At 46.4% G+C, this 13,362-nt stretch overlaps 1 protein-coding gene across 1 annotated transcript in view; it reads right to left on the minus strand.

Annotated features, from left to right (window-relative positions):
* The window catches only part of rsrc1 (arginine/serine-rich coiled-coil 1), a 108,127-nt gene that overhangs the window by 70,539 nt on the left and 24,226 nt on the right, over positions 1 to 13,362 (minus strand). Inside the window, exon 5 of the mRNA XM_030380496.1 lies at positions 955 to 991. Coding sequence (XP_030236356.1) covers positions 955 to 991 — 37 coding nt within the window. The remainder of the gene's footprint in view (positions 1 to 954; positions 992 to 13,362) is intronic.

Genomic DNA, 13,362 nt, shown 5'->3' on the forward strand with positions numbered 1-13,362 from the left:
AAATAATACCATAAGGGCGGGCAGTATGAAGGAGTCCAATTTTTTTTGGGGTCTATTAGGAGGCAAGACACACTGGGTAACAGATCACTAGTTCCACCTGGGGTCTCAGACCTGTGGCCAGCGGTCTGTGACATGCTAAAGACGACGCAATCAAGAGCGACCGACCAACGTTGGACTCTCTTTTTCCATCCTTTCCTTCTTTTCTGTTCTTTCGACGGTCAGGCATTTGCATGGCGTTTCAGGGTCATGTGTGTAGGAAAGAGGGAGGGGGGGGGGGGGGTGCGGGGTCATTTGCGTAGGGTGCTGCCAGCGCTGTCTTTAGTATGCAAGCAGAGCGCGGGGATGGGAGGCGACGCCGCGTCCACAGAGATCCAAGACCCCGGCTGACCCCATTCTATAATTCATCCCCTGGAATACAGAGCATACAGAGAGGATCCTTGGGTGCCCCCCCGCCCCCCCTATAAGCCACCCCAAAAAGAGGAGCGAGGACCTCTTCCAGTTGGTGGTCACGACACCCTGACCCTGTATTAAAGCCCAGAGTACCCCCAACCCCTGGAAGTGTCCGACCCCCACATCCCCAGAGAGAGCTTTTATGCAGGCCTTGGGTTCATGGTCATGGGGGGCTACAGGACAGCCCCAGGAGGTGAAAGGGGAGAAAGTGTGCTTCTGCTGTGTGTTTGTATATGTGTGTGCACACAAGCAATAAGGTTACATAGGATGCAGCAACAACACAGTATTTGTTTGTGAACATTCATGCAGGGATCCCCCAAGATTTTTCCTGATCAATTCACCAGGATTAACCAACCCCACATGGTGAAACCTCTCACTCTCCCTCCCTCACCCCCTCACACTCACAATTACACTCACAGCTGCAGGTAACTTAGCTCACATTGTAGCATTTGGGATGCATATATCAAAGTCCGTGTGAATGTGGAGCAGGAAATTAGAACTTACCAGATGCTCTAAACCGGCTTTGATGATGGCGTTGTCCCTGCAACACAACAGCACAGCACATTAGCACACATGTTAATGAAGTGCTGGCACCAGGCACCATGTCGTGGCAAGTGCGAGGGAAAAAGTGAAACAAAGAGCATTTACTTGCCGAACCTCAAACAATGTGAAAGTGATCGACGCGTGTATGCAATATCAACAAATATAACGTTGCTTGGAAAGCCAGCGGTGGCTGAAGCGGACGAGCTAACGAGAAGCAAGTGTTGTACTCCTCACACTCTCATCTTCTCTCAATTATAGCGGGAGAAGAGTTGGGATAAGCTACAGACAACTTGATCTGGAGAAAATCAAACAGACTTTAGTTCATCAAAAGGAAAGAACACAGGAAAGAATCCTGCTAATTGTTAACTATTCAGACTCTGGGACTCAAGACTCTAATGACTCCTCAGCGTGTGTGTTTTAGTGTGTGTTTTAGTGTGTGTGTGTGTGTGTGTGTGTGTGTGTGTGTGTGTGTGTGTGTGTGTGTGTGTGTGTGTGTGTGTGTGTGTGTGTGTGTCTCAAACGATGAGGCTGAACTAATACTGGGCCCACGAAGCTTGTTGTAATAAGATTAATGTTGACACTACAGAGAGAAAACTGATCATATTATCTACAAATAAAGAAAAAGAAATGTGTGTATATGATTAAGGAAGTAGTCTCACAGATTGAGAATGGGAGGGTTTTTGTGTATGTGTGTAAATGCGTGTGTGTACATTTAAAACAGATTGGGGTTAAAGCCGTTGCCACAATGCCGGCTGGTGTAATAATATTTTTTACACTACAGAGACAGAACTCTGAGGTTACAAAACTAAAGATAATAAAAAAATTGTGTGTGTGAGAATTATGGTAGCAGTTTGAGAGTGTAACTCTGTGTGTGTGTGTGCGTGTGTGCGCGTGTGAGAATGAGAGAGGAAGATCGTGGGGGAGGAAGGGTACAGTCGGTTAAAAAGAGCAAATTGGCAATAAATAATAGATGCAAATTTGGCACATTTTTACATTTCCAGCAGCGAAAATCAAAAGATCAAGAGAACACAAACAGTGCCCATCCCATAATATCCCCATCCCCCCACTCTGGTAGCCATAACTGACAACTCCACCCACAGCAGTGTGGGTGCAGCTGTGTGTGTGTGTGTGTGTGTGTGTGTGTGTGTGTGTGTGTGTGTGTGTGTGTGTGTGTGTGTGTGTGTGTGTGTGATTTTTCGTATGTTCGTGTGTGTCGTATGTTTGTGTGTCTGTGTGTGGGCGTGTGTGTCTGTGTGTGCGTGTGTGAAGGAGAGGAGAGGAGATGCAAGGCTTATCGACAGGCTTCAGTTGCTAATGCAGCCAGCAGCATCACAGTGTAAATCTACACCATCTCTAAAATTACACACTGTCTAATCCATCTACCCTCCCCCTCCCACACACACAAACTCTCCCTCAATACTTCCCTCCCTCCCTCCCTCCCTCCCTCCCTCCATCCATCCATCCGCTCATCCCACCATTCCATTTACTCCAACCTTGAATACAGGCGAAGCCCCACTGAAAACCCTCAGAGACCAGGAAGGGACCTCAGAGACCCGGATGGGACCCTCAGAGACCCGGATGGGACCCTCAGAGACCAGGAAGGGACCCTCAGAGACCAGGAAGGGACCCTCAGAGACCAGGAAGGGACCTCAGAGACCCGGATGGGACCCTCAGAGACCAGGAAGGGGCCCTCAGAGGCCAGGAAGGGACCCTCAGAGACCAGGAAGGCAACCCTCCCTCTTCCCCATTTAAAAGGACATAAAGGAATCCGCGATAAAAATAAATGGGTAGCGATTTGGACGACAGGAAGGAGGAGAACACGAGGGAGGGATGCCTTCACGGGGAACCGAGGGCTGCTGCTGTTGTTCAGTCGTATGCACGCGAGTCAACCACTTAAGGCAAACTTCATCTCGCCGTAATTACATTACATTCTGACGAACACCCAGCCACATTCATTATACATGACGGCCGCTCGGCAGCCAGACAGCAACACATTTGTTACCGTGGTGACAGTGTGTGTAATCCGCTAATGAAGCGCAATTAGTGGGAAACAATCTAACATGGGGGAGTCACGACTTTTCCATCGTTCTCCGCCCCTCTCTTTCTCTCTTTCCCCCTCTCTCTCTCTCTCTCCACTTCTTTCTTTCGTTCTCTCTCATTCCCGTACGACAACGCTGGATTTTCTCGTTAGGGGGTTTCCGTCTTTGCTACGGATGCAGCATTCATAAACCCTCTCCTAATGAATTTGCTTCTCACATTTACAGTCTTCCTCTCCCTCCCCCTCTCTCTTTCTACAGCTCTCCCTCTCTCTCTGTCTTTCTGCAGCTCTCTCTCCCTGACATGACTTCATCAATAGCCTTCTGTCCACTGTTGTTGTCCACTCCTGGGCCAGAGGGAGAGCTCAATCCATTAGACACGCCACGGCTGACATGTGCGTGCATGTGCAAAGCGTGCACGTGCATACACGCACACGTCATTTGACTGTCTCATCCCTTTTTTATTTTTTTAAACATCATATTATCTCCTGTCTTGGGGGAACGCTCTCTCTCTCTATGTCTCTCTCTTTCTCTCTCTCTCTCTCTCTCTCTCTCCCCCTCTTTCTTTCTTTCCCTCCCTCCCTCTCGCTCTCCCTCTCCTTCGCCCTCTTCCCCCCCCCCCCCCCCCCCCCCGCACAGCCAGCAGCAGCAGAGGCAGCATCGATTTCTGAATTAGGCAACAATATTAAATAATTAATATACTTGCCATGATTGATGTTTTGCATTAGGCCAATATTAGGTTATCAATCAAGGTCCACTTGGTTTAATGTAATAATATTGAAAATGTGTCCGGGCCTGTTCATCCAATTTGTAGTGGAGGCCGGCCGGCGCTGTAATGGCCATGTAGCACAAGGCCGCAGAGACAGCGCGGCTGCTCTCTATAATCACAGCAGCATGTTACCACAGCGGGCTGGATCAGAGATCGACATTCACACATCTGCACACAGAAATACAAAAATTGTGCAGAAAACTACATGGGATGAGACGTATAGGCATACAGGTGCATAGAGTGCATCCAATTATTTTGTCAATGCTTAAACTGCCGTTGCGGGAGTCGTGGAGTTTTTTGAGATAAATGGCCAGATAAATGGCCATCAAGCAATACCGAGGGGGGAGGTACAAATGAGGGGTGGGTGTGCGTGCGTGTGTGCGTGTTTGAGAGCTGGGCTGCCTGGAAATGCTATTCAGGCATGGAAATGCTATTCAAATGATGATGATAAAAACACAAACTACAATAATAGGACGGGGTAGAAACAGCCACAGGTCGGAGATATAGGGTGCCAGATACGGAACGGTGAAGGTGAGGAAGAAGACGGCAAGACAATTAAGACATTTGAAAGACAGAGGAAGGGAGGTGAGGAAGACAGAGGCAGAAAGAGGGATGATATGAAAGAGAGAATAGGAAAGGGAAAATGGAGAGAGGAAGCGCAGGAGGATTGGAAGGATGAGAAGGTTTACATTATTTTACGGCTATGTCATGAGCTATCTGTGGTTCATTTGATAAAAATACAAATATGACACAATATTATGTTAAGACCCCGGCCCGTTAAAGGGAGAACCTGGACACCATTTTCAGATAACTTCTGGTCTGGGGGACTAATGCAGACAACAATTTATGAAACAGGTACAGTATTGATCAAGGAGGCTTTAGCCAGTCCAATAGTAGTTCTTACATTATGGAGGATTGCTAGAAAGAAAAAAATCTCACACAATAACATTTACAATAACAATTCTGAGCGAGACTTCTCCTAGAGCGAGGTTGAACACAGTAATAAACAGACAGGATCGAGTAAAAGGTAAAGAAACTTAGTTTATTTCTCTGTAGGGATCCTTTCCATAATGCTAGAATATAATCAGAGCCTGTCATTGGCAAAGCAAGCAACTTTAGAAAGCGAACATTGACGTACATTGAAGGATGACGTTGGAGCTCGTTATCGTGGTTCACGGCTGCAGAGTTCTCCCTCAATACAGGAACAATTTTAAAAATTGTTGTCCACATTAGTCAGTTACACACAAAATTATCAGAAAATAGGGTCCAGGTTGAAATATCCCTACGTAATACTCAATACTCAAGATATAAAACAGGATAGGTCCGCCCACACTCCTAACACTCACCCTAACTCCTATTCCTGGTGCTCTCCACCAATAAGAACCACCCTACCATGATCGTCTACCAGACCCCACCTAAACCACATGGCACCTGCCCTCTATCCCTAAGTCTGTCTCTCCGCCCCCGATGACCAGGATTGTATCTCCCCTTTCCCCCTGTTCCTTTGGACATGCCTCCTCTCCTTCCCTGTGTGCCTACTCGCCCATCAATACCCCGTCTCCCATTACCTCGGCCTTCTGCATGGTTCAAAGACTTCGCCCCTTCTCGCTAATCATGGATGCCCCTGCTCGCCGACAATTCATTATAGACCCAACGGGCGTCAGATGAGCTGTCATTTGTGGTCGAGTTTCTAATAATTGCATTATGTCTTTGTGTTTTGTCTCTACAACACCCTCCTCCACAGTCTCCCTTTTTTCAATAACCCCCCCCCCCCCACACTGTGGATGGTGACAGTGGAGATGAATATCTTTAGTCAGTCAATGGAGAGAGAGAGAGAGAGAGAGAGAGAGAGAGAGAGAGAGAGAGAGAGAGAGAGAGAGAGAGAGAGAGAGAGAGAGAGAGAGAGAGAGAGAGAGAGAGAGAGAGAGAGAGAGACTTTCAAATGCAGAGGCAGTCGTTTGATTTCCAGCTAACAGAGCTGCCCATTAGGCCGGCCCTTATCAGCCATGCATTACCTCGCCCTGTCCAACCGTCCTGTGTGTGTGGGTGAGTTTAACCCCATTCAGTGTTCACCACTGGCTAGTCGGAAAGCTTTCATGGCCGGCCATCTTTGACTCTCTTTAACCCCTTGGATCTCTTAAAGTCTGTTGCAGTCCAATAGAAAGGCTCATCTACAATGATTTAATTGAATAGTTATTTCATACTGTGGTTTATTTAATTATTATCAAACACTTCTGAACGCTTACTTTGGAGCGATTGTTCATTCTCTTTTTGTGATCCAATGTATAACTTTTCAATATGTTTACAATCGAAATTGTGAAAAAACTCAACCCTTAATATAATTCTGAACGGACCAGCCGTGAGGCAATGCAGTCTTGTACTAAAAACTGTGGCGCAGCAGCGCTCCACAAAAGAGACAAAACTTTGTATGTGGTTTATTTGTATTAAACATCTGAAACACAGTTATTAATGTCATTAAATGTATCGATCTACTACGATATTAACCAATGCATATTCGCCAGCAACACTTCGAGACATCACCTGAGAGGCCAACATGCTACGCAGGTGTACAGGCCATGTAGTAAGAGAAGCAAGGACTGTATAGGGCCCTTCTCCATGACTCCTCTGTGGTGCATTAGGGCTTGAGGTCATGGCTGACTGCACCACCCTCCGCGATCCCCGTCAGAGAGCATCCAAGGAGCTGCAGCCGGAGCATGCAGAGCTACTGGCAATAATGCAGCTCCACAAAAGAGTCATCACTGTGTTTGCGCACTGGCGCGTGTGCGTGTATGTGTGCGTGTGTGTGTTTGTGCGTGTGCGTGTTTGTGCGTGTGTGAACATGCCTACATGTCACAAGCACCCATTTCGCCATCGCCGCTTCACGCCTTGTCAAGCGTGTCATTGAGCATTCATATGTTGTTTGACTGCTGATAGAATGGCAGGCAGATTTATTAAAGAGTCCATCTGACGGCGGAGGACTTACCAGTCAAAATGGGTCACACACAAACATACACCCACACATACACACAGCCCACATCAGAGACATCTGCCTGTTTAACTAATAGAATGTAAAAGCCTGATATTAAGCAGTTGAAGCACAATGGCACACACACACACACACACACACACACACACACACACACACACACACACACACACACACACACACACACACACACACACACACACACACACACACACACACACACACACACACACACACACACACACACACAATAAGGCAGCCCGCTCAGCTCTCCCCCAGGCCTGATTGCCATCTCCATTGCTCCTTTTTAGCAGGGCTGCCAATTGAAATTGAAATTGTATTCTTGTGTGTACTATCAGAGGTACCTCTCTGGGTTTTACACTGCTAAGGAGGAGGGTTAGAGGGGAGTGGAGTAGATGTGCACACACATACACACACACAGATAAATGCATGCCCGCACACACGCACTCAAGAGAATTGTGCTGAAGGTAAGCCATAAATTGTCGCTCAATTATACAAAACAGAACAAAACCCACGTATGCGCATGGCTTTTAAGTCACATGCACTTGTCCACGCGCACACACACATACACACAAACACACACAAAAGGCACACACACACACTCACACAATGTGCCTCCTTTCCCACAGGATGTGACCATATTTTACCATAATCCCAAAATTGTGGAGAAAAGCAGTCCATTAAAAGCGAGGCTAACCAATTCAGGACCATTTTTTCTGTGAGAAAGGGGTTAAGTGCAGTCAATAAAAAGGGTGCATAAGAAAGGAAGAAGTTGATTTAAGATTGGCCCGCTTTAACATTTGGTCTTACTGCTTTCTGTGCGTGCATGACCCATACACACACCTGCTGGCCCATATTTGGCCCATCCTGTATAAAGGCCAGCACGTGAGACGTTGACAGACCGGGATGGTCATAAGGTAAAAAGTAAAAATGTAAAAAAACAAAAGTGAACTAATTGATTAATCTTGCCTCACTTTGAAGAGAAACCGATTATTTTGGGATATACAAACGATGAAACACACAAACACCACTTTGACTCCTTCTCCCCGGCCCAAGGCTTCAGCCCATCCTCCAAGCCTTTCCACCCTCACCCCAGCGCTGAAGGGAATTCAATTCTGGGCCAAGTTTGGAAGAACACTGCCTACTCTAACATGGAGCAGTGTGAGCGAGAGAGACATAGAGAGAGACTTAGGGAGAGACATGGAGAGAGAGGGAGGACAAAGCTGGGGGTAGACAAGGGAGAAAGAGAAAGCATGGCGATGGATAGGGAAATCCATTTCCCTGTGGTTTCCTGACTAATAGCCAGCGGTCCTTTTCATAGCTCCCAATTAGAACCGTACCTAATCAGAGGGATAACTCTGCCTTATTGAGACGCAGACAATGGACAGCCTCCCACCTACACCTCCACCCCTCTACAGGTCCTCCCTGCTCTGAAAGCGTGCTAGATTGCAGCACCGGTGGTACACAGAGAATAAAGAGCTTGGTTTAACAGCGGCGGGAAAATGGTGGTGGATGAAAAAAAACGAGGGAGAGAAGAAGAAAAAAGAATCACATGTGGAATCATTTGGCTCTCTTCCTCGTGGTCCCAGGAAGATAAGGAAGGAAACACAACTGATAGGGAACAATGGAGGCCAGGGAGAGCATCTGTCGTGACACGTATAAAAAAAAAAAAAGGATGATCCTGCCACAGCACGGACGACACACACACACACACAGAGACAGAGACAGAGTGAGAGAGCAAGAGAAGGAATGAGAGAGGAGAGGAGAGGGAGAGAGAGAGAGAAGAGGAGAGAAAGGAGAGAGAGGAGTGATAAAGAGAGTGAGCGGGTAAGGGAGGGAGGGAATGAGAGGTGGGGTGTGTGTGTGTGCGGGAGGATGGTGGGGGGGGGGGGGGGTTGGTAATTCATTTGCAAATCAGGCCCCGGTGCTCAGGTCTATTCCAAGCTGCCCCGCGAGTGCCAGGAGTTAACAAGGTAATCAGTTTCAATCCTGCCCCTCAATTGTACATCGCACCCTCATTCAGAGAGAATAGCCAGGCCATTCTATAGGGGCACAGAGAGAGGGGCTGAGTGGCAATCTGGCAGCCGGCTGTCCATGCGACACCTGAACACAATGCATGTTAGGCCTATGTAGAGAGAGAGGCGCTTTGCAAAATAAAAAAATGACATGGATCTCCACGTGTGTATACATACACACGATGCTGTGTATACATACACACGATGCTGTGTTCGTCTGCACAACCTGATGTATGTGGATGAAATAATGTCAATAAATTGAATAACGGGAAAGGTTTTTTTTCTACCTTTGTTTCATCTGTGCATTTTGTATTTAATTCAAAGGGAATATTAGATACTTCCCTGACATGACATCGAGAAGAAAGTCAAAAAGAAAGGATCCGAGAATAAAAGCTTGTTGTGAGTCTCCAAATGGCGCATGCAAAACAGCAAAAGGGGAAGCAAGGCCAGCAAGCCAAGCCAGGCCTAATCCCCCTCTCTCTCTCTGGGTCCCCTATCCCTCTCTCCAGCCTGTGTCAGCTGTAGCCCGCTGCCCAAGTGGCAGTTAGCCCCCCGTTAGGCTTTCATTTGCATAATCAATATGACAACCTTATTTTTCTGATGCAGAACAGGATTTCCATGCGCTGAGGTGTGCTTTCCTGAACCCCAGTGTGTGTGTGTGTGTGTGTGTGTGTGTGTGTGTGTGTGTGTGTGTGTGTGTGTGTGTGTGTGTGTGTGTGTGTGTGTGTGCGCACTTGCTGGCCAGCCACAGTCATGGCCCTCTTTAGCCCTAATTAGATTAGGCGCGATTATCCCAGCTCTGCCTTACAAGAGTACAGGCGGGATAAGGCGGCCACAAAGGCCAGCCTGTCACAGGGAGCGGGTTGCGGTCTGCAGGTTATCAGGAAGCCAGAAGAGAAACACGACTCCATATTGTTATTCATATCCTCTACATGCCGGCCACTCTTCGGGCCTTTTCTTAACTCTCGCTCGCTGCTTTAGTTTTTTTCTTTCTTTCTTTCTCTCCCTCTTTTTTTTTTTACTTTCACCTATGTCTGTGTTGTCAAACTGCCGTAATCACTCGGCACAGTAAGTCTCTCTCTCTCTCTTTCTCCTTTTTCTTTTCTCTGGCTGCGCTGTCTGTCCGTCAGAAGACAAAACAACATGGCCCCGAGCGCTCTGCAGTCTGGCCCACTGGGAATGCCTTCAGGGCTGTGTGTGTGTGTGTGTGTGTGTGTGTGTGTGTGTGTGTGTGTGTGTGTGTGTGTGTGTGTGTGTGTGTGTGTGTGTGTGTGTGTGTGTGTGTGTGTGTGTGTGTGTGTGTGTGTTGCACAAAGAAAATAAGTTAACCCAAGGTGCTTTGCTTCATAAACTGTACAAACACACACACACACATGCTGTGAAATAATATGGCTGAACAAGTATATGTTCTTTATAATACAGTAATACTTAAGCAAATGTGTATCGATCATAAAATAATAAAATATGAAATGATACTAACCACTAGCATTTTTTTTCACAGCTTCTATTCTATCCATTTTAAGAACCAAAACTGTCGCTGCAGATTATTTGTAGATTTTGCATAGACAAAGACTTCAGAGACTTTGCCGTTTTCAGTGTTTTGCGTCCTAGTGATTAAACATGAAGGTCCTAATGCTGTCAGGATGCAAAGCCAATATGCTCATTGACACAGGAAAAAAGATAACCTCGTAAAGAATTAAACACTGGCATCACTTCGTAACTGACAAAACTGTTTTTGAAAATGTGCTCTCACAGTCCATGAACCATCATTCAAAGTCTCTGTGTTTCAATCAATCTAAATCTACCTCTTTTCGTTATGGTTTCACGTCAGCATTGGGCAGTACATGCAAGTATTTGGGTTATGGGCAAAGATGTGAAATAAGATGCAGCTTAAACGATAGTGTGGCTTATTTGTGGTATTTTTAAACATGCAACCCCATTTTACCGCTCCTGCGGCTTATAGAAAATAAGGCTTTATTTTTCGAAAAATACACTATATCTTTATTATTACTACAGAGAGCAGAAGACTGCTCTATAAACACATGTGTGCTGAACCTGACCGCAGCCTGTGTATACACTATGCGCGAGAGTGGGCGAGTGCAGAAATGCCAAAACAGAAACCGCAAGAGGATAATTTATTTAGAAAATTGGAACATATTCATTTGATTAGTTACCCTGTCTCTCACTGGAAACCAAAAAAATTATAATTTTCCACATAAAGGTTGATAATGATGGATTGATCAGCCTGCACTGTGGGATGTTTGAGTGTATGTGCATGCGTGTGTGTCAGTGTGAGTGCGTAAGTGTTTGTGTGTGCATGTGTATTGGTGTGTGCATGCACACATGTAAATGCGTTTGTTAAATTGTGTGTGGGTGTGTGTGTGTCAACAGAAAGAAACAAGGGGTGAATGATTTGACTGGGCTGATTAGAGAGCAGCTTGATGGGGATGTACTGTTATACACTTTCCATGCGGTCAGACACTGGCCATGGAGGAAGGGGAGAAATGACTGGAAACATGGCGGGGGGGGGAAAGGAACAATACCCCAAATAAATGGATATAAAACTAAGACAAATAAAAATAGCAGGACAGAGGTAGGGAAGGGTGGAGGGAGAGGAACTGAAATAGAGAGTGAAAAAGAGAGAGAGATGTAGATAAAATACCATCACCAAACTGCTAGGAACCCAGGTTTGGGTGCCTGGGTGAATGACAGTAATGACGGGCAAAACAGTACATCAGATCATTCTTACACAACGAGAAGCCCTTGAGTTCAACACTGCAGAGGGACTGTGGATGAGCATAAAAATGGAAGGAGGAGCATCTGTTGAAATGAGGTGAAGTTGGGAGAAGGTGTGATGGTGGCGATGGGGGTGGTGTTAAGACAGTTCTGGTTGGTTGACGGGGTATTCCAGAGCCACTATGACAACTACAAAAAGACAATCAGTCAGACCTAGACAGCCTCTCTGTCAGGTAAAAACACAGACTCAGATGAGATGATGAGCACAGGTAAATTCGGTGGTTGGGTACCATGTTATAAGAGTGCATCATTTAGTACTTTGGTGCTTTTCAGTCCAGCCTCCTTTAAGTGTGAAAGGATTTCAGAGAAACAAAAACCCTGACAGAAAACTATTACATCTGAGCGGTGATATTCTTAGCAATCCTCAACAATGTTAACCGGGAGCTATAGAACTGTATTATTGGTGGTAAATAACATACTTTTGTTTTAATTTACCAACCTAGAGTATCCATTTCTCGCCAACCCTCCCATACATACTTGCTTAGGCCTTGTCTGCCCTCACCTTCACCAAAAGAAATAAAAGGCCATCTCTGGTCGCCCTCTGCCTCGTAAAGACTTCACTCAGCCCCTTCCGGGGCCGCTGGTGTGGGTGGATAAGCACCAGAGTGTGGAGAAAATTAAACATTAATGGTGTGTCTCTTTTACACATCGTTCTCCATAACAATCTCTGAGCACGCCCACCATCATCAGCCTCCAAACTCTCCAGAGCAGAGAGAGGAGAGGAGAGGAGAGGAGAGAGAGAGAAAGTCATAGTCAGAGAGTAAGAGGAGAGAGGAGGGAGAGAAAGAAAGTCATAGAGTCAGAGTGAAGAGAGTAAGAGAGAGAGAGAGAAGAGAGGAGAGAGAGAGTAAGTCATAGAGCAAGAGAAGAGACGAGAGCGAGAGAGAAAGTCACAGAGAGAGAGAAGAGAAGAGAGAGAGAAAGTCATAGAGAGACGGATAAAAAAATAAAATTGTTTACAAGCAAATTTACATAACCCTCCTAAATCGGTGCTGGCCTGTCATGTTTACTGTTCATAACCTGCTGCTTATAATCCTGCCTACAACCTCTTCTGATCCATAAAGCAAAGCAGTGGACTGTTCTCAACAGCAGCCAGGCGTGCCATCCTGGGAGCAGAGGAGAGGAGAGGAGAGGTGGGATGGATGGATATAGGGGGATAGAGAGAATAAAAAGAGAGACAGTGTAATTGGATTGGGGAGGTGGGGGTGGGTATTCTATATGACCGGGCCTGGTCTCTGTCATCGCGCTCCAGGCCTGGCTTCTCTCAGTGCTCCGGGCAGGCCCTCACGTGCACGTGCAGCGTGCACACGGACGCAAACACACACATACATTCGCACACACACCAGAATGCACAGACACATGCAGTCTATCTCACTCACACACCAAGTGTTTTATAAAATAATGCTGCAGCATGAATTTGAGACAAATTCTGGAAATGTCCTGTTAACCTCAGAAGTCTTCTTGTCAACGGTGTTGTGTGTGTATTTGTACGTGTGTGTGTTCACATGCTCCTCTTACAACTCACTAAATGGTTAAACAGATTACAGAGCGCACTAAGTGGATTGTCACAGCTCTCTCGCTCTCTCTGGGTGTCTCCTGCGATTAAGAGTGGCCAGGCCCCCCTTCTCTCACACACACCCACGGACACAGACCCACACCCACACCCGCACACGCATGCAGAAGGAGAGAGGGAAAAGTGGGAACGACAGACTTTGATAAAACTCAGGTAAAGATAACACTTTGTAC

Source organism: Gadus morhua, chromosome 16, assembly GCF_902167405.1.
Source record: "Gadus morhua chromosome 16, gadMor3.0, whole genome shotgun sequence".
In the NCBI taxonomy this organism is placed as follows: domain Eukaryota; kingdom Metazoa; phylum Chordata; class Actinopteri; order Gadiformes; family Gadidae; genus Gadus; species Gadus morhua.